The sequence below is a fragment of the Carcharhinus amblyrhynchos genome, chromosome 34 (assembly GCF_965287045.1).
Source record: "Carcharhinus amblyrhynchos chromosome 34, sCarAmb.v2.hapA, whole genome shotgun sequence".
Lineage (NCBI taxonomy): Eukaryota > Metazoa > Chordata > Chondrichthyes > Carcharhiniformes > Carcharhinidae > Carcharhinus > Carcharhinus amblyrhynchos.
Genome location: NC_137357.1, coordinates 10,429,611 through 10,455,422, shown reverse-complemented (window position 1 = coordinate 10,455,422; position 25,812 = coordinate 10,429,611). Strand labels below are relative to the sequence as shown.

The window sequence follows — 25,812 nt, the reverse complement described above, 5'->3', positions numbered from 1 at the left end:
CTGCCCTGTCTGTGGCACTGAGGGAGTGCTGCCCTGTCTGTGGCACTGAGGGAGTGCTGCCCTGTCTGTGGCGCTGAGGGAGTGCTGCTCTGTGGCGCTGAGGGAGAGCTGCTCTGTCTGTGGCGCTGAGGGAGTGCTGCTCTGTCTGTGGCGCTGAGGGAGTGCTGCTCTGTCTGTGGCGCTGAGGGAGCGCTGCCCTGTCTGTGGCGCTGAGGGAGTGCTGCTCTGTCTGTGCGCTGAGGGAGTGCTGCTCTGTCTGTGGCAGTGTTGTCTTGTGGATGCAGCATTCTACCGATCTGTTCGGATCAATACCCACTCTTCAGTCACACTATTAACTTCAATATTGGTCAGGGCAATGGGGGGGAAACTCAGCAGATCAGAGAAATCACAGGAACCCCACCGTGCAGAGGGAGACTATCCGGCCCATTGAGTCTGTACCGACCACAATTCCACCCAGGTGTTCCCCCCCTATCCCTACATATTTACCCGCTAATCCCTCTGACCTACACATCTCAGGGTATGAAAGGGCAATTTTAGCATGGCCAATCATCCTATTTTACACATATATAGATCTTTACATCAAGATATTTTAGATCCAGCACCTTAAAGTCAGCACCCCTGACAGTGCAGCACTTGCTCAGTCCTGCAATGAAGTGTCAAACTGCATTTACACACAGGAGGCCATTTGGCCCATTAAGTCAGCACCAACTTTGAGTATCTTATCAGGCCCTCTCCCCCACCCTAACCCTGTCACCCTGTGCATTTGCAATTGCTAATCCATCTAACCTACTCATCTTTAGACACTAAGGGGCAATTTAGCAATAGCCAATGTACCAAATCCGCACATCTCTGGCCTCTGGGAGGAAATCGGAGCACCCGGAGGAAACCCACGGGGACAATGTGCAGACTCCACACAGACAGTGACCCGAGCCGGGAATTGAACCCTGATCTCTGGCACTGTGAGGCAGCAGCGCTAACCACGGTGCCACCCTCTTCTTCATGGCCTTCTTCCTGATCGTACCGTTGACAGAAACATCGAAACATACATGCTAGAGGCAGGAGGCCGTTCAGCCCTTCTAGCCTGCTCCACCATTCATCACGATCATGGGTGATCATCCAACTCCATAGCCTAGTCCTGCTTTCGCCCCGTAACCTTTGATCCCATTCACTCCATGTGTTATATTCAGCTGCCTCTTGAATACATTCAATGTTTTGGCATCAACTACTTCCTGTGGTCCTGAATTCCGCAGGGTCACCACTCTTTGGGTGAAGAAATGTCTCCTCAGCTCCGTCGTAAATGGTCTACCCTGAATCCTCAGACTGTGACCCCCTGGTTCTGGACTCCCCCACCATTGGGAACATCCTCCCTACATCCACTCTGTCTAGTCTGAAGTCAGCCATGCTCTCTGTCTCAATTATTGGATGATGTGGGGATGCCAGTGTTGGACTGGGGTGGGCACAGCAACAAGTCTCACAACACCAGGTTGAAGTCCAACAGGTTTGTTTGGAATCACCTGCTTTTGGAGTGCTGCTCCTTCAGCAGGTGAGAGTCAGTGCTCTGAAAGTTTGTGATTCCAATTGAACCTGTTGGACTTTAACCTGGCGTTGTGAGACTTTGCACTGTCGATGAGTGGAGGATGTTGACTGGTTTTTGCATTGCCCTTGTGGCCTCAGCTGTCGGAGCGTTATCAGGAGCTGTGGAAAGACAGGAATGCCTGGGTTCCTCTACGTTCAGGAGGATGCTGTCAACAGTTGGCCTTGCATGAACTTTAACACCCACCACCCTCTGTCACCAGGACTGCAATCTCAGCCGAATGCAGAAGCCTCTTCATGAGGTTTAACGTGGGGACACCCAGCAGCTCAACTTTCCTGAGCCTGTCGCCACTGTTTGGAAAGTCTACAAAAGTACAAACACAAGCTCCAAAAGGAAGGGTAGCAGGTGGGAAAAAAAAAAGATTTTTACTCCCAAAGGAGACTCAACTTGAGTTCAACCTTGGACTCAAGAGTCATTACAGCACAGGAGGAGGCTTTTCAGCCCATGCAATCGATGCTGGCTCTCAAGAGAGCAACCAGTCAGTCTGATTCTCCCACTCCTATATCCACAACCCGACAACTTCAATACCTTCAAATGCCCATCCATTTTCGTAGAATTATATAGTGCAGAATGAGGCCATTCAGTCCACTGAGTCGACACCGATCACAATCCTACACAGACCCTATTCCCACAACTCCATGCATTTACCCTCCTAATCCCCCTGACACGAAGGAACAACTTAGCACGGCCAATCCATCTAACCCGCACATCTTGTGCGAGATTGTGAGAGGGAACCGGAGCACCCGGAGAAAACCCACGCAGACATGGGGAGAACGTGCAGACTCCACACAGTGACCCAAGCCGGGAATTGAACCCAGGTCCCTGGCGCTCCGAGGCAGCAGTGCAAACCCACTGTGCCACCGTGCTGCCCAATTTCCTTGCCAAATGATTCACCACCTCCGCTTCTCGCACCCTGAAACGCAGTGGGATCCCGCTCATGAGCACTCGCCCAGTCCTTCTCGCCTGTAAACCTTCCCCACTTGGAAAGCATGCACGCGGGTGAGATGGCTGGCCTCGAGGCCTTCCACAGCCGAACAGCCTATTGCTACTCAGTGCCACTGAGACTCACACACGGGTGAAGCGGGGGCCACTGTGCCAAAACCCCAGTGGCCAACCGACCTGACCACTGCTGGCGGACACAGATCTCCAGCAGGAAAGGGCTGGTGGGGGGTGGGGTGCAGAAAAATGACTGGGTAAAAGGAGAGAGAAATGAAGAGACAGCCCCCCCCCCCCCACACCTTTCCATTCAGCTCCCAAGGAAGGAAGGAAGCAGAACGTTCCGAACAAAGACCGGCCACATTCTTTGACAAACTTCCCTTCAGGCACCCAGAGTTCATGTTAAATTTTATACAACAAGTTCGTGGCTCGCTTCCCAAACTTGCTGCTCTGCCAAGGCCCAAAGCGAGGGACAAAAGGATCTTTTGTGTTTGCCAGTGTAATCATCCTCTCAGCTCTGCGTGCACACTCTGTAATATTCAATCAGCCCGGGGAATTTTTTTTTCTTGTCCTGCCCTGCCTGTGTTTACAGTGATGGAGAAAGTTCACCCCCATCACTCCCCAAAGGCCTGCCTAACCTTCCCTCCTGCACCCACCCCGCCCCTCCACCATCCACAACCCTCCAGGGAGGGTATGCAGACTCCGCGCTCCTGACTCTTACAGGAACTCGGAGTGGGGGGAGTGGGGGGAGGGTGTTTGGGGGGAGTGGTGTGTGTGTTAGTTGAGCCCTCCCCTCTCACCGATCCCCCCCACCCCCCCCCCCATGCCACATGACAACACAAAGCCTTTGTGTGTGTGTATGTGTGCCTGGCCTGCTGGTTAATGCAGGGAGCCTGGCGCAGGCTCGCAAACACCTGCAACTGCGACCACACTTCATGCATCAATGCCAGAAGGTTAGAGGAGAGACAGGGAGAGAGGGAGAAAGCTTGCTGCTTTGTTTTAAACAGGCAATGCTCCCCCCCACCACCGCTCTGCCCTCTCTTCCACATTGTTTTGCTGGTTGGAGTATTTATCCTCTGGAATGCAGTAACCCCGCAGGCAATGTACAAACAACAGGGTGCAGAAGACTAAATACAACTGCCCTTTCAGAAAGCCAGCACATCAACAGGCCAGCCTCCTCCCGAGCTCCCACCTTCCTCCAGCGCTCTCAATGTCCCAACTATCAACTGGGCAGCACGGTGGTGAGCAATGCTGCCTCACAGCACCAGGTACACCCGGGGTTCAGTTCCAGCCTTGGGTCACCGTCTGCGCAGAGTCCGCATGTGAGAATCGTAAAATACCTGCAGTGCAGAAAGAGGCCATTCAGCCCCTCCCACTCAGCCCTATCCCCATGTACAAACTCTACACAGTCACCCGAGGTCAGAATTGAACCTGGGTTTGACATGATCTCATTCTCCCTGTGTCTGCATGAGTTTCCGCCGGGTGCTCCAGGTTCCTCCCACACTCCAAAGACGTGCGGGTTAGGTGGATTGGCCGTGCTGAATTGACGTTCAGTGTCGGGGGGATTAGCAGGGTAGATACGCGAGGTGACAGGGATAGGGCTGCAGTAGAATTGTTGTCGGTGCAGACTTGATGGGCTGAATGGCCTCCTTCTGCAGTATAGGGATTCTATGAAAAACTGAAGCGAATGTAAAAGTAAGTTAAAAGGCCCTGCTTACAGCTGTATTCTCCGCATTGCAGCCTGAACTGACAGAATGGTCTCGGGCTGGGAAACGTTCAGACTGTCAGGGCTCAGCAAAACTCACCAGCAGTGAGATTCTCAGCGAGCACAAGGGACGTCTCCCCAGTGGCTTTCCCAGGTCGTGCTGCGACTGACTGCTGTGACACTGACCAGCAAGATCCCTCTGTTCAGAAAGGTGCCCCGGTGCAATGCACACTGCAGTCAAATAGCTCACTGTAATTCACCAGTCACCATAAAGGCTGGGCAACTCCAGGGTCCCCTGCTGAAGGAAAAGGAATATCCATCCCAATTCCCGTTTTCAGCAACCTCGAATTCACCGCAGCACAGCAGATAGCAGGAGCAGAATGTGGGAGCAGATGGACTGACTCTAATCCACAGGTAGATGGAGAGAGACTCTTCCGTTTGCTCTATGGCCTCACCCCAGCCCATCTCTGAATCCCTCCCCAGCCCAACAATGCGGTGATGTATCTGCAATGTTCCAGCATTCCCCGCTTTAGCATTCCCATTCTGGTCAGCAGCCTCATCCCTGAAGCTCTGCATCCCAATCCTCTAAGCCTTCTCTCTCTCATCCCTCCTCTGTAACACTCTTTAAAACCTCCCTCTTCACTCAGACAGCCTGCCCCAGTGCTTCTTTCATAAGAACTAGGAGCAGGAGTAGGTCGTCTGGCCCTCGAGCCTGCTCCGCCATTCAATAAGATCATGGCTGATCTTTTCGTGGACTCAGCTCCACTTAGCTGCCTGCTCACCGTAACCCTTAATTCCTTTACTGTTCAAAAACCTATCTATCCTTGTCTTAAAAACATTCAATGAGGTAGCCTCAACTACTTCACTGGGCAGGGAATTCCACAGATTCACAACCCTTTGTGTGAATAAGTTCTCAACTCTGTCCTAAATCTGCTCCCCCTTGTTTTGAGGCTATGCCCCCCAGTTCGAGGTTCATCCACCAGTGGAAACAGCTTTTCCCTGCTTCTATCTTATCTATTCCGTTCATAATCTTATATGTTTCTATAAGATCTCCCCTCATTCTTCTGAATTCCTATGAGTATAGCCCCAGTCTACTCAGTCTGTCCTCATAAGCCACCGCTCTCAGCTCTGGAATCAACCTAGTGAATCCCTCCAGTGCCAGTATATCCTTTCTCAAGTAAGGAGACCAAAACTGTACACAGTACTCCAGGTGTGGCCTCACCAGCACCTTATACAGCTGCAACATAACCTCACTGTTTTCAAACTCCATCCCTCTGGCAATGAAGGACACAATTCCATTTGCTTTCTCAATTACCTGCTGCACCTGCAGACCAACACCTTGAGATTCCTGCACAAGGACACCCAGGTCCCTCTGCACAGCAGCATGCTGCAATTTCTTACCATTTAAATAATAGTCCATTTTGCTGTTATTCCTACCAAAATGGATGACCTCGCACGGGGATGGCACTGAGTGTGCGTCAGGGCTGGTTACTGCCCTGTCGAGCACTTCAGGGGAGGTGCTATCCCAATGCAATACAACTTGTTTGTGTTGAAGTTTGGGTAGTTTACCCCAGTTCTGAGAGCTGCAGGGTGAGCGTGCCCCAGGAGGAAAAATGTCCACACACCCGAGTTGCCTCTGCACTTGGAAAGGATGCAAGGATCGGCAGCATGGGAGGGGGGGGGGGGGCGGCAGCGGCGGCGGCGGCAGTCACCCAGTGTTACAGCTACAAGATCAGTAGGGGAGAAAAGCTGCTAACTCTGCACGGCCCTCTTTCAGTGCCTCACACTCGCCCGCCTCTTGTTCCTGTCTTGGAGTGGGGGTCAGGGTGGGGGCAATAGGGGATGGGGAGAACAGTGGGGAGGGTGATGGGGGTGAACCGGCAGCAAGCCACGTGATCAGAAGAGGCTCATTTTAAACACAGCAAGCGCAAGGCAGTGTGTGTGTGTGTCTGTGTGTGTGTGTGTGGGTGGGTGGTGTGTGTGTGTCTGTGCGTGTCTGTGTGTGTCTGTGTGTGTGTGTGCGTGTCTGTGTGTGTGTGCGTGTCTGTGTGTGTCTGTGTGAGCGTGTGTGTGTGTGTCTGTGTGTGCGTGCGCACATGCACCTTCTCCTCAGTCACAGAGGGCCACATCTGCCCCCTCACCCCCTCCACCTGATCTTGCTGCCATCAGCACAGTCAACACAAAATGCCCTCCTGTCACACTCAGCATTTTTGTTATGGTTGACAAAGCAGCAGAGACCGAGTGCAGAGAGCTCGCAGAGACACTGGGCCTTTTGTCTGCCTGTCCCGCATTTAATAAGGAGTGAATATGATTGTAGTATTTACCGCATTCCTTTCAGCACACCTCAGCTTCGCCTCGCACTGACCAAGGGATTACTGCTCCTGATCAGATTTCACTCCACAACTTGACTGATGAGAACCAGAGTTGACCCCCCCCCACCCCACCCCCAACCGACTCCTTTCCTCTCAAATAGCAGCTGCAGTGGGTTATGAAATAATCCTTTCAAAACATTGTACCTTACACCCAGCACAAGACAGAGCAAGAGCGAGAGAGAGAGGGAGAGAGGGGGAGAGAGAGGGAGCAGTCAGCACCACACATTACCCAAATTGCTCCATCCTCCTATTCCTCGCTAGGTTTATATTCCCATTTCCCCCTTAACTGCCCTCAAGCGTCCACTGTCCGAGCCGTGTCACCTTCACCGGCTGAGAGATGCTTTGGGAAGTGGTGACGGGCGCTACCCAAATGCAATGGGCCTTTATCTCTTTGGGAGTTCCCCGTGTCTGAGTGGGTTTGCTCTGGAGAGAGACACGCAGCCAAGAGTCAAAACTCTACTGAGACCAAGATTCGGCACTTGCCTGTCTGTGGGCAAGTTCCCACGGGCCAGGACTTTCCAGCTCCTCCTTGTTGGTGAGCTATTACAGTCCCGTCAAAGTTAAAGGGGGACTGAAATGGTCTCATGGCGTCCAAAACAGGGGCAGGCGAGGTGGCACACTGGTTAGCACTGCTGCCTCACAGTGTCCACTCACCTGATGAAGTGCTTCAAAAGCTAGTGGCTTGTGCTACCAAATAATACCTATTGGACTTTAACCTGGTGCACAGAGACTTCTTACTGTGTTTTACCCCAGTCCAACACTGGCATCTCCCATCATGACCTCACAGCGCCAGAGACCTGGGTTGGATTCCTGGCTTGGGTCACTGTCTGCGTGGAGCTTGCATGTTCTCCCCGTGTCTTCGTGGGTTTCCTCCAGGTGCTCTGGTTTCCTCCCACAGCCTAAAAGATGTGCGAGTTAGTTGGATTGGCCATGCTAAATTGCCCCTCAGTGTCAGGGGCGCTAATTGGGGTAAATGCACAAGGTTATGGGGATAGGGCCTAGGTGGGGTTGTGTTCGGTGCAGGCTCGATGGGCTGAATGGCCTCTTCCTGCACTGTAGGGATTCTGTGATTTTCTATGTCGGTACTGGTTGTTTATCAGACCCTGGGAGAAATTCTTCCTGTTCCACAGCCTGCTGTTGGAATTACAGAAACATGATCCATTTGGAATCTGTAATCAGCAGATGTCCAGATCTCAACAGTAAAAGTCCCATTCAGCATGGTGAAGCATGTCCTTGGTCAGTCCCTGTACTGTGGCCTCAGCGAGCCATCAACTGTTCATTAAGCTCAGGCAAAAAACCTTCTCATCAACTTCATCGTTCCAACTCATCTCCTTCCCCTGGAAACATGTGGGGAGGCAGTGGCAGAGTGGTATTGTCACTGGATGAGCAATCCAGAGACCCAGGCTCGAATCCCACCACGGCAGATGGTAGAATTTGCATTCCATCAAGATGCAGAATTAAGAATCTACTGATGACCAGGAAACCATTGTCACGGACCCATCTGGTTCACTCAAGTCCTTTAGAGAAGGAAATCTGCTGTCCTTGCCCGGTCTGGCCTACATGTGACCCCAGAGCCACAGCAATGTGGTTGACTCTGGCAGCACAGTGGTTAGCACTGCTGCCTCATAGCGCCAGGGACCTGGGTTCGATTCCCAGCTTGGGTCACTGTCTGTGTGGAGTCTGCACGTTCTCCCAGTGTCTGAGTGGGTTTGCTCCGGTTTCTTTCCACGGTCCCAAAGATGTGTTGGTTAGATTGCTAAATTCTCCCTCAGCGTCCCCAAACAGGTATTGGAGTGTGGCAGCTAGGGGATTTTCACAGGAGTGTCAATGTAAGCCTACTAGTGAAGTCAGTGAATAATTAAACTTTAAACTCTTAATGATCTTCTGAAACAGAGGACAGTTGGGCAGCCCATCCCGGAAATGAATAAGTAAAAAAATTCCTTAAATAAAGCTTGCCATCAATTACCCCATCCACGATGACTATTTGCCAGCTCATTCTTAATGTGTTTGATTTCAGCATCGTGTGTTAATTATTTACAACCTGATGGCAAGGAAACACTTCCTTCTCTCTTCATTCCATTGTAGTCACGATTCAATGGACAGTACCTAGCACCTGGCTGTGTTCATTTATCACCTTCTTCTTTGGGAGCTTGCTGTGTGCAAAGTGCCTGCCATGTTTTCTGCCTTACAGCAGGGGGCGATGTGTCACACCTACTTCATTGGCCTTACGAGTGCCACAGGACATTCTGAGGCAAGTTCTCTTTCCTCTCTGTCCACATGGAGATTGGTCATGTAAAGGGATGGGAAATGATTGGTTCAAATGGTCATTGAGATTGCATTGTGTGTTATGTCCTCCAGCCTTGTTGGGCTATCTTCTTCATTAGAGGATCACAGAATCCCGAGAGTGCCATTCGGCCCATCGAGTCTGCACTGACTCTCCGAAAGAGCACCCTATCTAGACCCAATCCCACACCTTAACTCCGTAAACCCACAAACTGATCATTGTCAAACCACCTCATCTTTCCAGTGTAGGAGGAAACTGGAGCACCTGGAGGAAACTCACGCAGACACGGGGAGAATGTGCAAACTCCACAAAGACAGGGACCCAAGCCGGGAAGCGAACAGCTCCCTGGCGCTGCTCACCACTGTGCCACCCTCACTTTCATTGAATCGAGTTCTCTATCCCAAACTGTGCAATAATACAGCTCGGTGCAGACACAGGGACAAGGAAGAGGTCATTCAGCTCTTTGAGTCTGTTCTGTTGTTCACGAGTAGAATAGAATTTCCACAATGCAAAAGGAGGCCATTTACCAATAATCCCATTCAGCCCCTATCCCCATAACCCTATATATTTATTCTGCCAATCCGCCAACACTAAGAAGCAATTGAACATGCCCAACCAACCTAACCTGTACATCATTGGAGTGTGCGAGGAAACCAGAGCACCCGGAGGAAACGCACGCAGACATGGGGAGAACGTGGAGACTCCACACAGACAGCGAGCCGAGGCTGGAATTGAACCATGGGCCCTGGCGCTGTGAGGCAGCAATGCTAACCACTGAGCCACCTCTACTTCTCAGTATCCTCACTCGATCCAGCTGTCAGCCATCTCAGGCCTGGCACAATCTGTCAGTGCCAAATTGAGAATCGCTGATACCAAGCTCTTGTTTCTGTGTAGGAGAGCGTTCCACATTTCTATAAACCAGCGTGTGAAGCTTTGCACTGCCGTCCTCAAAGTCTGAAGACCTGAGCTTGTTCCCACAGGGTCAGACCTGGGCAGGTAGGGAAACACTGCAGCTCCTGGTCTCACATATACACAAGTTCCTGTGTGTCTGCTGCCAGGATAAGGCAGTGGGTTTTCGTGCTCGAACTGAGGTTTACGAAGACAGAGCCTTATCTGATTTCCCCCCCCCACCCCTGTCAGTCCCAACAAAGCTCAAGACCAGCCAAGCTTCCCAACACCAACACTCCACGTGGATGAGACAGAATTCAACCGGATTGAGGGGCCTGTCTTGCTAACACTCCCACGCTCTGCAAAAAAAGACACAAGCTTGGGAACCAAATGAAGCTGACCAGTGCCTGAGGAACTGTTACTGTCTGAATGTGGGAAGCAAGAAAATAGGCTAAAGAAATCAAAACAAGGGAGACCAATCCAGCCTGTAAACGCATGACTTTTTCACCAAGATGCATGCTCCATTCTTCCGTCAGCCATCAGTGAAGCCAAACCTGGAGTATTGTTTGCAGTTTTGGTGTCCTTATCTGAGGAAGGATGTCCTTGCTATAGAGGGAGGACAGCAAAGGTTTACCAGACTGATTCCTGGGATGGCGGGTCTGTCATATGAGGAGAGACTAAATTGGTTAGGATTATATTCACTGGAGATGAGAAGAGTGAGAGGGGATCTCATGGAATCTTCTAAAATTCCAACAGGGTTGGGAACAGGGTAGATTCAGGAAGAATTTTCCCAATGGTGGGGGAGTCCAGAACGAGGGATCATAGTTTGAGGATAAGGGGTAAACCTTTAGGACTGAGGTGAAGAGAAATTTCTTCACCCAGAGGGTGGTGAACGTGTGGAATTCATTCCCACAGAATGTAGTTGAGGCCAAAATGTTGTCTGATTTCAAGAAGAAATTGGATACAGCTCTCAGGGCTGGCTAAATGGCCTCCTCCTGCTTCTAGTTTCTACGTTTCACTTAACTCCTGGCACTGAGATGGGATTTTCCAAATCAGACAACTGAGGTCTGGACCACGTCTGCCACTTGGTGACCCTGTCTGGACAATTCAACTGTGTGGAGATGGCGGTGTTGGACGGGGGTCAACACAGTAAGAAGTCTCACAACACCAGGTTCAAGTCCAACAGGTTTATTTGATAGTAATCCTTTCAGGGTTTGCCCCTCAGTCAGGTGAGTGGACAGAACTCTCCACTCACCTGACAAAGGGGCAAACCCCAAAAGCTAGTGGGTTTTGCTACCAAATAAACCTGTTGGACTTTAACCTGGTTTTGTGAGACTTCTTACTGTGGACAATTCAATCCCAAGACCTCTCCAAGTGGCTTTAATTCTGCTGGAAGCGAGGAAACGTGATGATGTATATTTGGAGTGAGGAGAAACATCTCAAATGAGGGGAACTGAGGAAGGTTGCAGAAACACATCTGGAGAAGCAGATTTTTTATGGGTCTCTTAAAAAATGGTGCCTGTGTTCCAATGAGAAATACCAATCTTGTCTGCAGTACTGCAATCATTCCTGCACAATCCACTAAGGTTATAATCTGGGACGGCAAATGGAGGAATTAAACCAAAGATCAAAAACGACCAGAACATCTGCTGGCATTCATTCCTGCACGTTAACACCCTGCTTTTTATAATGATAGGGCTGAACAAGAGATGCAAACATTCTTCACATCGCACTGATATTCGGTGTAATAAACATCCAGCCGGTAACAGGACAAAGAAAAATAAACCTGGCTTAGTTTTCCGGTCTTGTAGCGGCAGACGTAGGGCTGTTCAAATACAGCAACAGGCCATTCAAATACCCATCCATTTAGACGGGAATGAAATGTGTGGATTGGCCATGCTAAATTGCCCCTTAGTGTCCCAAGGTGTTTACGTTATATGGATTAGCAGTGGGAAATGTATTGGGTTATAGGAATAGGGTGGGGGAAAGGGCCTGGGTAAGAGAGTCAGAGTCAGTGCAGACTCACAGCACCACGACAGAGCACAGAGGCCATTTGGCCCATCGACAACATACCCACCCAGATCCTAGCCCTGTAACTCCACGTATTTAGTCTGTTGATCTCCCTGATGCTAAAGGGTAATTTAGAATGGCCAGTCAACCTAACCCACACATCTTAGAACTGTGGAAACCGGAGCACTCGGAGGAAACCCACGCACGCTTGGGGAGAACGTGCAAACCCCACACAGAGAGTGACCCAAGGTGGGAATTGAACCAGGATCCCTGGCGCTATGAAGGTGCAGCGCTAACCACCTTGCCACCTCAGAAAAATGCTGAGCTGAATGGCCTTCTTGTGCGCTATAGGAATTCTACGATGGTAGAAGTGGGGGCTGTGACGTTCAGCCCCTCACCTGACAGCTGATATGGCCTAGTCTTTGAAAGAAGCAAACTGCCCAACAAGGCTGCATCAATCTTAATATCTGACTGTGAGAATTCTAACACACACACGCACACATTAAAGTCTCCTCTCAGGATCTCAAAGCCCTTTCCACAATTAAGATGTGATCCAAGGTACAATCCCTGTCTGAACGCAGTTTGACAATCTTAATGGCCATGTCTTGTGGTGACAGCCTTCATGCATTGAGCAGAAGCCCAAAATTCAGGCTGAGATTTACCACAAAGCAGAAGTGCATCTCAGCACCTCATCAACACTGTACACCATCCTGAGGCACTTGGCCGAGTGTTCCCAAACACAGTGTGATAACAAGACATGCCAGGGAAGGCTATGCTATTGTCGCTAACTTATTAATCCAGAGACTCAGATTATGTTCTGGGGACCCCGGTTCGAATCCCGCCACAGCAGATGGTGAAATTTGAATTCAACAAAATATATCTGGAATTATGAATCTACGAATGACCATGAAACCATTGTGGATTGTTGGAAAAACCCATCTGGTTCACTCATGTCCTTTAGGGAAGGAAATCTGCCATCCTTACCGAGTCTGGCCAACATGTGACTCCAGAGCCATAGCCATGTGGTTGACTCTCAACTGCCTCTAAGGGGCAACTAGGGGTGGGCGATTAATGCTGGCCAACCAGTGACGCCCACGTCCCACGAGTGAATAAAAAAAAAGCACAAATATATTACACCAGGGAAGAGGCAAGTTTTAAGGAGCGAGTTTAACAAAGAGGTGTAGAAAAGTGGGCAGGTCTAGGGAAGGAACTCCAGAACGTTGGACTTAGGCAGCTGGAAGCTCGGCCGCCAATGCTGAGACAACTAAAACTCAAGAATTTCTCAGAGATTGGAGTCGGGAGATAGGAATGGGGCAGGTCCTGGAGTATAAGCAGGAGAATTTTAAACCGGAGGTGTTGCCAGGAGCCAGTGCAGATGAGCAAGCTGAGTGGGACCTGGGCTACATCAGAACAGGGGCAGCAGAGCTTGGGATAAACTCAATTTTTAGTTCTCGAGTGAAAGATGGGAATCTGATAAGGAGAGCATTGGGAAAGCCAAGTCTCGAGGTAACAGATGCAAGAATGCAGAGCAAGTTCAAGAGGGACGCGTCTATAAAAGACAGATCCACTCACATGGAGACAGAATCAAAAACCAGAGAGTTTGGGACCAAAAATACGATTTAAATGTGAACCATCTGAAAGGTTTGGCCTAGGTTTGAAAAGACAGTCTGTAAAAACCACCAGCAACTTTGAAATCTAAGCCATCGATGTTGACATGGAATGTAGAGCAGACACTAAATTACAGAGCTGGAAACTCTGCCCAGACTCCCTTATCAACACTATCCACAAGATTCTCTGACCATTCACTGGGAAAAGACTGAAATATGAGGGGCAAACTCAAAATCCAATGGGACTGCAACAGTCCAATAAGAGGCTGTCACAATCATAGAAATCTTTGTTACCTCCCGATTCCCACTCCCAGAATCTCCCTCTCTCCCAATCCCTAGAATTCCTCCCTCCCAGTCCCTGAATCCTGACTCCCAATCCCTGAATCCCTCACTCCCTCCCGAACCCAGAATCCCTCACTCCCTCCAGACTCCCAGTCCCTGAATCCCTCACTCCCAATCCCAGAGATCCTCCCTCACCCCTGACTCCCAATCCCAGAATTCCTCACCTTCTTGTTGCATCACAGACTACGGAGTCTGAGGTATCAGACTGATTCTCACGAGGAAGGTTGGAGGCATAAGATGGCAGAGTAGAAGACAATCATTGAATCCCTGTAGTGCAGAAGGAGGCCATTCGGCCCATCGAGTCTGCACCAACCACAATCCCACCCGGCCCTATCCCCATACCCCCATGCATTTACCCTAGCTAGTCTCCCTAAGGGGCAATTTAGCATGGCCAATGCACCTAACCCACACATTTTTGGGCTGTGGGAGGAAACGGGAGCACCCGGAGGAAACCCCACCGAGACAGGCACCCGAGCCGGGAATCAAACCCAGCTTCCTGGCACTGTGAGACAGCAGTGCTAACCACTGCGCCAGTGGGCTGGGTACACAGAAAAAGAATGAAGCAGCACAGTCTAATAAAAGTTTGTGGCGAGTTCGAAACCTCTTGTGGAATTTTTATAAGCTGCAATCAGGGTCCCAAACATGAGAAAAACACTTGTAGTTCTTTGGTGTGCTTACATAAAACTAAACTGGGTGGTTAGCACTGCTGCCTCACAGCGCCAGGAACCCAGGTTCGATTCCCGATTTGGCTCACTGTCCGTGTGGAGTTTGCACGTTCTCCCTGTGTCTGCCTGGGTTTCCTCCTGGTGCTCCAGTTCCCTCCCACAGTCCAAAGAATACGGGTTAGGTGGGCCCGCCATGGTAAACACAGAGAGTTACAGGGATGGGGAGGGGAGTGGACTGAGGTAGAGTGCTCTTTTGGAGGGTCGTGCAGAGTTGATGGGCCTCTTCTGCACCGCAGGGATTCAGATGATTCTACGTCCATCAGCTATCAGGCAGAAAGCCAAGTAAACTTGAAGAAATGTTCCCAGAATTGTGATCTGGTTTGTGAAGACAATCTGAGTGAGAGCAGTGAATTATTTACTGAGTTTGTAAGTGCAGTTGCTATGTTTGTGATAACCTCCTGTTTACTGTTCAGTGTCTGACTGGGCACACAGCCTCCTCCATTGCTTCTCTCGGCCAGTAAGAAACGGCACCCCCTCTCCGTCCCTCCCCCCCCCACAACCTCGGCGGGAGTTGCTCTATGAAAACATTTCCCCAGCTGTCAGAGTTAACCTCTGACCCTCGGGCCCGCTCTGTGTGATAATAAATCGATGGCTCCCGCCTCCCATTTCCCCTGGAGCTGGTCAATTAATCACGACTCCAGACACACAACGTCACTCATTGCTTCCTGTTGCCCTGGCCTTAGGCAATGGGGACGGCCTGAGCAGAGCAGAGCAGCCAGGCCCAGGCGAACCGAGTGCCTTAAGAAGTGGCTACAGGCCACAGCAGTCCCTGTGTGAGAAAACCATTACAACACCCAGGGCTGAGAAATACTCACACAGCCAGTAACAGGAATACCTTTCGCAGGACTGAGCAATGCACCACAACCTCACTTTCCCCTCCGGGACCCACCCTTACTTCTCATTTGTGGGACACGGGTGTCATTGGCTGGGCCAGTGTTTATCCCCCAGCCCGAGTTGCCCGTCAACAGTTAAGAATCAACTGCTGTGGCTCTGGAGTCACACGTGGGCCCCACTGGGGAACGATGGCAAATTTCCTTCCCTAAAGGACATTTGTGATCATTTCCAACATTCGACAATAGTCATCAGTAAATTCTTAACTCCCAAATTTTTTTGTACTGAATTCAAATTCCACCATCTGCTGTGACGGGATTTGAACCCAAGTACCCTGATTCAGAGTTTCTGGATCAATAGTCTCTTGATCATGCCACTAAGCCATTGCCTCCCCCACTACTCCAATTCTCGATTTGCTGAACAAGTGCTTCTGGCCACGAGGGTTGCGGTTACACCGGGGTGACAGACTATTTGGCTGCAGGTCCCAGCTGACGGTCGTGCCTCTTGCTGTGGTACACTTCCCAGGGCACTGTGTCACAGGCAAGCCTCATCATTCTCATTAAACCCAAGCCTCTGCTTCACCACAATGAATGGCCACGGAGAGGAGCGGGCTTGATCAGATTTACCCCTCCCTGGTCTTCACACCAAGCTTCCGGTTATCTTTCAAATACACTGTCTGTAATCACCATGACGGGGAGATGTCAGCTTTAGACTGGGCCAAGCAGATTAAGAAACCTCACAACACCAGGTTAAAGTCCAACAGGGTCACCCACAGAGCAGTGACCAAGCAAAGAATCAGCATGTCTGTACAATGTCCAGTCATCCAAAATATAGAGACTCCCTGCACTTGGAGACTTCATTCTAACCCTTGTCTTTTATTCCTCACCTCCCTGTTTCCCCCCTCTCTGTCCTTGCCCCAAAGGTACTCCACCTCAAACTCCTCCCAGACCACACAACAGGTCATCAGCATCACACGTTAACTCTGTTTCTATCTCTGCTCACCCATTTACATTCCCAGCAGTTGCTGCTTTCATTTCAGCTTTACAACAGCTGTAGCGTTTTGCTTTGTTGCTTTACCCTGTCCTGGGAGTGTTTGATGGGGGACAGTGTCGAGGGAGCTTTACTCTGTATCTAACCCCATGCTGTCCCTGCCCTGGGAGTGTTTGATGGTGTGGATGTGCTGGTGTTGGACTGGGATATACACGGTAAAAAGTCTGACAACACCAGGTTTAAGTCCAACCGACTTATTTGATAGTACACTCACTAGCTTTCGGGTTAGCCCCTTCGTCAGGTGAATGGAGAGTTCTGGCCTCAGACAGAGCATATAACAGCACAGACAGTTTACAGATTACTGATTAGAATGCGAATCTTTACACCTAACCTGCTGTTCAAGTCTTAAAGTGGCTGACAATTGAACAGCAGGTTAGGTGTAAAGGTTCGCATTCTAATCAGTAATCTGTAAACTGTCTGTGCTGTTATATGCTCTGTCTGAGGCCAGAACTCTCCATTCACCTGAGAAAGGGGCAAACCCCGAAAGCTAGGGAGTGTACTATCAAATAAATTGGTTCGACTTAAACCTGGTGTTGTCAGACTTTTTACTGTGTTTGATGGGACAGTGAAGAGGGAGCTTGACTCTGTATCTAACCCCGTGCTGTACCTGTCCTGGGAGTGTTTGATGGGGGACAGTGTAGGAAGGGGACGTTTGTAGAGGAGCTTTATTCTATATCTAAAACAAAAGGTATAGGCTAAGACACACTGCCCATCAAGCCTGCTCCACCTTTCAATGAGATGAGGATTGAATCGATCCATTCTCTGTATCTTTTTCTACTCTTGAATTGCAAGAATCAGTTCTGCTGGATTAACAATGATCCGGTTTGCGACCGACTGGCTTGTGTGGGAGAAAAATTGAATGACTTGACTCTGTTTTAAAATTATATCTTCTTGTGTTAAGCTTCCCCTGCCATCAGCAAAGTTGCTCTCTATGCTGTTTGTTCAAATTCCATCCAAAACCCTCAAAACCCCAATCAAATCTTCCACCTTCCAGGGATTCCAAGTCTGACTGATTTCATCTCTCATTATCTGGCCAATCTATGCTGCACTCCTTCCAAGGCTCATTTGGAAAAAGCAATGCCCAGAAATGTATGTGTGATTCCAGATGTGGCGCGGTATCCAGGTGTGGTGCTGGAAGGAGGTGGTCTGATTTGTGTAGGCTGTTCCCAAGCCCAATGACTCAGTGTGAAATCACAGAGTTTGTTTGCCACGTCCCACCCTGGCACCCTTGAGTCTTCGAGTAGCATCACCTGGAAACAATTTCTTCCGGTTTGACCCTTGAGTTTGGCAGGCAGGCAGGCAGTGGAGGAGTATTTGGCAACGGTCGCAGAATAGCATTCATACCAATTCGCGCTCTCAACTCATCAACAGCATTTACAGATACAGCTCAGTTCTGGGTCTCGCTCGGACAGACAAACCCTGGCTTCAACTCACCAACAATTACAAAAGCAGAGCTTTCTGACAAACTCTCACCACTAACAAGGTCCATAGGCACGCTGGAACGGCACGGTAGCACAGTGGTTTGCACTGCTGCCACACAACTCTCGGGACCCCGGTTCAATCCTGGCATCAGGTCACTGTCTGTGTGGAGTTTGCACATTCTCCTTGTGTCTGCGTGGGTTTCCTCCGGGTGTTCCGGTTTCCTCCCACCTTTCAAAGATGTGCGGGTGAAGATGGTCAACCATGCTAAATTGCCCCTTAGTGTCAGGGGAAATACGTGGGGTTGCGGGGATAGGGTCTGGATGGGATTGTGGTCAGTGCAGACTCAATGGGCCGAATGGCCTCCTTCTGCGCTGTAGGGATTCTATAAATTTATGGCTGCTCTCCGACTCAATGGCATATCAGAAGTTGGAAACACAAAGGCTTTTCGTGTTGTCCTTTTCAGTCTTCAGGACATCCCAGCGCTCATGCCGCACTCAAGTGCTTCCAAAATGGAGTCACCGTTGTCACGTACAAAGCACGGCCACCAATTTTAGCACAGCAAGCTCTCACACAGGACTGTGACCAGACATTGCTTCAGGGCTGGATGCTGTCCAGGTAGAACATACGTGCTTTTCTTTGAACTCATGGCAGGCCATCTTCCATGGTGATTTGAGAAAGAAGAGGGGGAGGGGAGTGAGGGGGAGAGGAGTCGGGGAGGAGGTCGGGGGAAAGAGGTGGGGGTGCAGACTGGAGCCCACCTCACTCCCTCAGTACTGCACTGGAGTCTGAACTGAGGTTATATATCCAAATCCCGGTGATGGCCAGGGGGAGGGGAGGGGAAATTGAACCCACAGGATTCGAATTCACAGGCCTGAGACCAACAGAGGCACAGCTAACATGGTCAGTAATCATTCACACCCATTTTATTTGCAGCAATGAATAAAGCACTGTGAGGGCAGCAGGGAAGAAGCCGTTCTTGAGTCAGTCGGTACATGGCCTCCTTTCGTTCTGAGCTTGTAGAATCATGATGGTTCTTGCACCCTCGATGTGCCAGTAAGATGGCAGATAACCAGAGGGTGAATGAAGGGGCTGTAATGTCGGAATCACAGTGACTGCCTGGGCCCTTTCTTACCCATCACCGCTTACCACACTCAAACATGGAGCTTTGAGAGAGATCTGCACAGCAAATCCACATGAAAATCTTCCATTGTCCAAGCACACTCCCACCACCAGGACAATGCCCACAGGCCCCAGAATCCCGACAGTGCAGAACAGGCCACTCGGCCCATCGAGTCTGTACCGATTCTCTGACAGGGTGTCTGACCCAGGCCCTCTCCCCAGCCCTTTCCACATAACTGAACACATTTCCTGTGACCCATCCACCGACACATCTTAGGAGTGTGGGAGGGAAACTGGAGCACCCAGAGGAGACCCACACAGGACAGTCTAAGATCAGGAAATCTCGTTCTGCTTCTTGACCAACTCTGCATTTGGGCCCGGTGGAGAGGAAACGAAAGGTAAGCCAGCTTGGCACTTGCTGTGTGAAATGTCAATGATATTGCCTCTCTCTACACACTACAGATTCCTCAGCAGTGGCCTTTTCCACAATGTCTTCCTCATCCACTCCTGTTTTGTCTGTAAATAGCCCATATCCTGCTCAAGCCTTCAGGGTGTGGAGATGGGTTCCACAATCAGTCTTTTAACTAACAGGGCATGCATGACCGCATTTCTCAAGGCAACTCCAGGAGCGCCAAACTCACGCACAAGGTTCAACCATTATGCTGAGAAAGCCCACCAATGCCCCTACTTTCTCAGAAGACTTGAGGAAATTTGGCATGTCCGCTACAACTCTCACCAACATTGACAGATGCACTCTAGAAAGAATTCTTTCTGGATGTATCACAGCTTGGCATGGTTCCTACTGTGACCAAGACTGCAAGAAACTACAAAAGGGTCGTGAAAAAAGCCCATTCCATTACTCAAACCAGCCGGCCATCCACTGACTCTGTCCACACTTCCTGCTGCCTTGGGAAAGCAGTCAGCATAATTAAAGGCGTCCCTTTTTTCCACCGTCTTCTGTTGGGAAAAAGCTCCAAAAATCTGAGCTCATGTACCGACTGACTCAAGAACGGCTTCTTCCCTGCTGCCATCAGACTTTTGAACGGACCTACCATATATTTGGGTGATCTTTCTCTGCAGTCGAGCTATGAATGTAACACTATATTCTGCACCCTCTCCTTTCCTTCTCCCCTCTGTGCTCTATGTACAGTATGCTTTGGCTGTATAATGTGCAAGAAACAATACTTTTCACTGTATGTTAATACATGTGACAATAATAAATCAAAGTGCGGCTGGGTCAGGGGAAGAGACAATTTGCAAGCTTGTCAGATCTTTCTGCAATTTCCCTCCTCTCTGTCCACATAACGACACAAGTGAGACTCCTGATTCAGGCTGCTTGCATTGGAACCTCCACTCCAAAACCTGTTGGGTAAAGGTGTGATGTCACAGTCTTTGACAGACAAAGCAGACATTAACCAGGAGGAAAATCCTGCTGGCAGCTGATTGCTAATCCCGGGACGGAACTTGTGGACAGACGCAACATCAAACTGAGTGGAGGAAGTGAGGCAGCAGAAGCTGCCCCTAAGATGTCGGGGCATGTAGCAGAATCAACAGCTTCCAGACAGCAGAACAAACGCTGTGTGGATGAGGAGAGAGTGACAACACACAGTCACTCCACTCTCTCCACAGCTTCAGACAGTGCAGAGTCCCCACTGTGCCAGTTGAGCAGACTGCAAGCTCAGTCAGATTTGTGTCTGACCTATTCCTTTAAAAAGACCCACAGTCTCCGCAAATAACACACACAGCTTTAATTTCATTGAGATGGAATAATATTTACACTGGACTTCAGAATAGGTGGATAAAGGGAACACACTGTGCATCAGTGTACCATACAAGGGTTGAGAGCTTCAGGTTTTTAGGTGTCCAGATTACCAAAAACCTTTGCTGGTCCCCCCATGCCAACACTATAGTTAAGAAAGCCCAACAACACCTCGACTTTCTCAGAAGACTGAGGAAATTTGGCATGTCAGATACGACTCTCACCAACTTTTACAGATGCACCATAGAAAGCATTCTTTCTGGTTGGATCACAGCTTGGTGTGGTTCCTGCTCTGCCCAAGACCGCAAGAAACTACATGAATGTGGCCCAATCCATCACGCAAACCAGCCTCACACCCTGTCCACACTTCCTGCTGCCTCGGCAAAGCAGCCAGCATAACCAAGCTCTCCCCTTCCCCAGACATTCTCTCTTCCATCTTCTTCCTTCGGGAAAAAGACACAGAAGTCTGAGGTCAGGTACCAACTGACTCAAGAACAACTTCTTCCCTGCTGCTGTCAGACTTTTGAATGGACTTACCTTGCATTAAGCTGATCCTTCTCTGCACCCTAGCTATGACTGTAACACTACATTCTGCACTCTCTCCTTTCCTTCTCTATGAACGGTATGTTTTGTCTGTTTCGTGCGCAAGCGACAATACTTTTCACTGACAATAATAAATCAAATCATGTTGCAGACAGGAGTGTCATCGTCCATTGAAACAAGATTTACGGAGAATTGGATGTCCTACCTCCTTTGATCTTAGCAATTAGATACTCTCACTATCTTTTTCATTTCCACGCTGTGAATTTCTCAGATACAGTCAATACTGTCTCTGGAAGACACGCAATGCTATTTTCACTCCTCTGGCAGAGACATGTAAACAGTGTGATGCTTTTTGGTGAGAAATTTTCACTTTAAATGCAGACAGTGGAATTGACCTTACTGTGAGCTGACAGAGAATGAACACTGGTGGAAGTATCTGGCTGCTTCATTGATATCCAGCCTCTCTCAAACACAAGCCCCAAAGGGTGACGCTCACATCAGTGAGCAAAGATCAAGCTTCTGTCCAATGGCTCGAACACAGTGACCCACTAGTGTTAATGACAACGGAGACTATTATAAGCAGAATTCGGGGTTGTTGATCAGGGGCTAAAAGTGGGTCATACACCAAGCCTTCTGCCGGACCAAAGGTAAGGAAAAGAAGCCCAATAGTGTCTACCTGTCCAAAATCAGCAGCAATTGGGATTCACACTCCAACAGCATGTTTGGTATAAGAAGTGGAGAAAGCTCAGTATGGGTAGACAGACTGATCGTCTTACATCTATATCATGTTTTTTATAACTTTCAATATCCAAAAATGTCCCAATCAAAGACTCATTGATGTACCAAACATGGAGTTAATTTTATTCTTAACAAGCTCCCACAAACGGCAATCTGAGAACGGTCAGATATCCAGCTCTTTGTGATGCTCTGTGAGGAATAAATACAGGCCAGGACAGTGCCGGGGGCCGGGGGTGGTACTAACTCTGCTCTTCTTCCACACAGCGCCTGTCAGATTGCTATTTTTGTTGGGCCAGGCAGTCAGGGCCCCAGCTTAAATCTCTGATCTGAAGACAGAATGTCTGACAGTGCAGCATTCCCCCAGTACCCCACACACCCTGGACATTTTTAAAAAATTTATTCATGGGACATGAGTGTCGCTGGCTGGCCGGCATTTATTGCCCATCCCTAGATGCCCCTGCAGGACAGTTCAGACTCAACCACATTGCTGTGGCTCTGGGGTCACATGTAGGCCAGACCGGGTAAGGACAGCAGATTTCCTTCACTCAGGGACATGAGTGAACCAGATGGGTTTTTCTGACAATGGTTTCATGGTCATCAGTAGATTCTTAAGTCCAGATTTTTTTATTGAATTCCAATTCCACCATCAGCTGTGGTGGGATTTGAACCCGGGTCCCCAGAACATTAGCTGAGTTTCTGGATTAATAATTTAGCAATAATACCAATCAGCCATGGGCTCCCCAGACATTCTCTCTCCCACCTTCTTCCACTGGGAAAAAGGTACAAAAATCTGAGATCACATACCAACCGACTCAACAACAGCTTCTTCCCTGCTGTCATCAGACTTTCGAATGGACCAACTATATATAAAGTTGATCTTTCTCCACACCCCAGCTATGACTGTATCATTACATTCTGCACCCTCTCCTTTCCTTCTCTATGAACAGTATGCTTTGTCTGTATAGTCTGCAAGAAACAATACTTTTCACTGTATATTAACACGTGACAATAATAAATCAAATCAAATATTCAGTTGATCTTTCTCTGCATCCTAGCTATGACTGTAACACTATATTCTGCACCCTCTCCTTTCCTTCTCTATGAATGGTATGCTAGTGCGTAAGAAACACTAAATTTCCACTGTACACTAATACATGTGACAATAATAAATCAAATCCAAGAGTATGACAGTGGACAGTCAGCCTGGTCGCTGAAGCAGGGCTCAAACCCACAACCTTCTGACTCCAAGCTCATCATGTTCCTCATTGAAGAGATGATCTGTGATTGTGGGTGAACAGGGAGGGGTGGGGGAAGAGGGGATGGAGTTCCGGTTTCTATCTGACCGCACTGTGCTCAGCCTGAAAAGTGGATGCCCTCACCTCGCTGAGGTGAGGTGAGCGGCAGAATGAGATAGGAAGTCTTACCTTGGTCTGGGAAGGTCAGTGCTGGCCGTGCCATGGAGAAAGACCCCAGGCCAAGCACAGCCCAGCACACCAGGTGAACGCAGCTGATCATTCCACTACTGCTTCTGCTCCCAACGCATCACCATTTGTGCTCCCGTCTCATTCAGCAGCCTGAGCACAAGAGGCCGGTCGCTGGAAGCTGTGAAGGAAGACAACATTTCATTAATACGAGCTGCAAACTTCACAATCAATGCTGCTTTTCCCCAGGTGGGAAATTATTGGTCTGAGAGATGGCTTCACAAGTGACCAATATGACAGAGTTAATGATGAATAGTAGTGCTCCTTCACTGGGTCAATCTGGCTCTTTTCCTACCTCCCCTCATTCAGACCTTGGCTCACTGTTGGGTGATCAGGAAATCTCCTTCCCAAAGGGACTGTCAATGAACTGGGAGGCTATGCACGAACTGCCGACAGACTCTGACTGTGCGAGGCTGAGCGTGGGGTGTTGGATGATGACAGAGAGGTGGGAGGGATGGGGCTAGAAATCAGCAAACTAGAATGCCCCACCAACACAGCACAGAATTGGCCATTGAAGTCTGGATGGCAGCAGTCCCTGGCTAGGAACTCAGTGCCCTGGAGTGAGCTTTCATCAGTCCGAGGATTAGCTCTGTATATACGTACACACACACACACTTTGGCTTTGAGCTAAATCACCAGTAGCTACAGTCACTGTACAAACATACTCCCACTGAGACTAGCACAAGTCCAGTTCCTACAGTAATCACGCTGCAAATGTTTCACTGCTCCACCTTTCAACAATGCTGGCAGTGACAGCGCAGACACCCGCACTCCTGGTAGTGCCCCGGGACACTTCATGGCATTCAAGGTGCCACACAAATGCAACTCACTGAAGCTGTGGTACATGCAGAGAACAGAAACCCAAGCACACACAGATTCCCTGGCTGAATGTGCACTCCGACACTGAGTTTCCCCAGCCCTGCCTCCACTGTGAGCCACGGAAGTGTGTGGGTTAACTCCCATCCACTGCGAAGTTGCCCACTTCGGCAGAGTTTTGGGGGCATGATTTTAGCTTTCTCCAGTGACAAGGTAGTCCTTCCCCAACCACCCCCCCCACACCCCCCCCCCCGCCCCACCCCAGCTCAACCATGCACCAATGGAAAAGGAGTGAACAGGCCGTGAGTTCCCCTATCTCCACCTGGAACATGTCAGAGTCAATTCACAATGGCCTGTGGGGAGAAGGAAAGGTCATGTCGCAACCTGTTCCAGGTGATGCATGGCAGGTGTCCAGTTTGCTTGCTACTCACAGGGGACACATGGACACAGACACGGACACACATGTTGGCACACGCGGACCCACACAAAATAAAAAGGATGCAACAATCTCCTTTCTTGTCCTCTTTCTGACCTGTTGTGACCGAGAATAACTGCTTCAAATGTCCACATTCCCTTATTGATTGAGTTCATGGTTCACCTCACTGCAATCTGGCGGCAGTCCCAATCACGTGCTTCATACATGTAGACAGCAAGATGTCAGTCAGGGAAAGCACACGTGTCCAGAGTACAGACACCAGACACAGAATGATACTCAGAGCATCACAACTCCCGCTTCCCTGAAGCAGCAACAATGGATTTTGAGGTGCAGTCAGCCTGGACGGACGGCGCACACACACACACAGACACACACACAGACACACACACACACACACACACACACACACACACTCTCTCTCTAAGCTGCCAGCCTTGAAGCTCGGTCAGTCGACAACCCAACAACGTGCGTGAAGGAGGAGTTTCACATATGGTTGAGCTGGAGAGTCCACCCCAGTCATCGCCTGTCAGGAACCATCGCTGGTTCCAGTCTCAGAGCCGCAGGAGACCAAAAGCACCATGACAGAGTGAACTCCTTTTCAAACTAAACAGCTTCAAGGTCAATTACACTTAGCAAGGCTTCCTGGAACTGTGAGTGATCAGCGCAATCTTTACTTTAAATCATCCCACAACCATAAGATAATCAAACAAGAACCTCAAGGCACCTTGCTCCCAGCCATAAATTTGACTGCACATAAATGTTCGTGTCAGAGTGATGCATGCCAACAATCAGTGAGTGTCTGTATTACCTCCCAGAACCAATTGGCAGGGGAAGCAGCCACATCATGACTTTGACGTGCCTCTGACTCAGTCATGAGCCATGAGCTCTCTACTTGGCTCAGTGTGTTCAGTGATGAATAATTCCCCAACTATTATCGACCTCTGCATCTTTCAGCAGATCGGCCAAGCTTTGCCCGTGACTGTTGTACAGCTTGGTGGGGTGGGGGGGGCGGGGGTGTCATTCTGGAACGATTAACTCCTCTTCACTGTCCTTCCGGGTAGCCATGTTTGGGAGAGAAGGAAAGCTGCCCTCGTATTGAGAAGCTCCATTAACCCCTCGCTCGGTGCCTGGCTCCTCCCTCTGCCAGACGCATG

At 49.6% G+C, this 25,812-nt stretch overlaps 1 protein-coding gene across 3 annotated transcripts in view; it reads right to left on the bottom strand.

The window, feature by feature from the left end:
• The window catches only part of LOC145361334 (fibroblast growth factor receptor 1-like), a 196,801-nt gene that overhangs the window by 79,051 nt on the left and 91,938 nt on the right, over positions 1-25,812 (bottom strand). For all 3 annotated transcript variants that reach the window (XM_080216995.1, XM_080216996.1, XM_080216994.1), the window contains exon 2: positions 23,350-23,527. In XM_080216995.1, coding sequence (XP_080073121.1) covers positions 23,350-23,440 — 91 coding nt within the window. In that variant the 5' untranslated portion in view covers positions 23,441-23,527. The remainder of the gene's footprint in view (positions 1-23,349; positions 23,528-25,812) is intronic.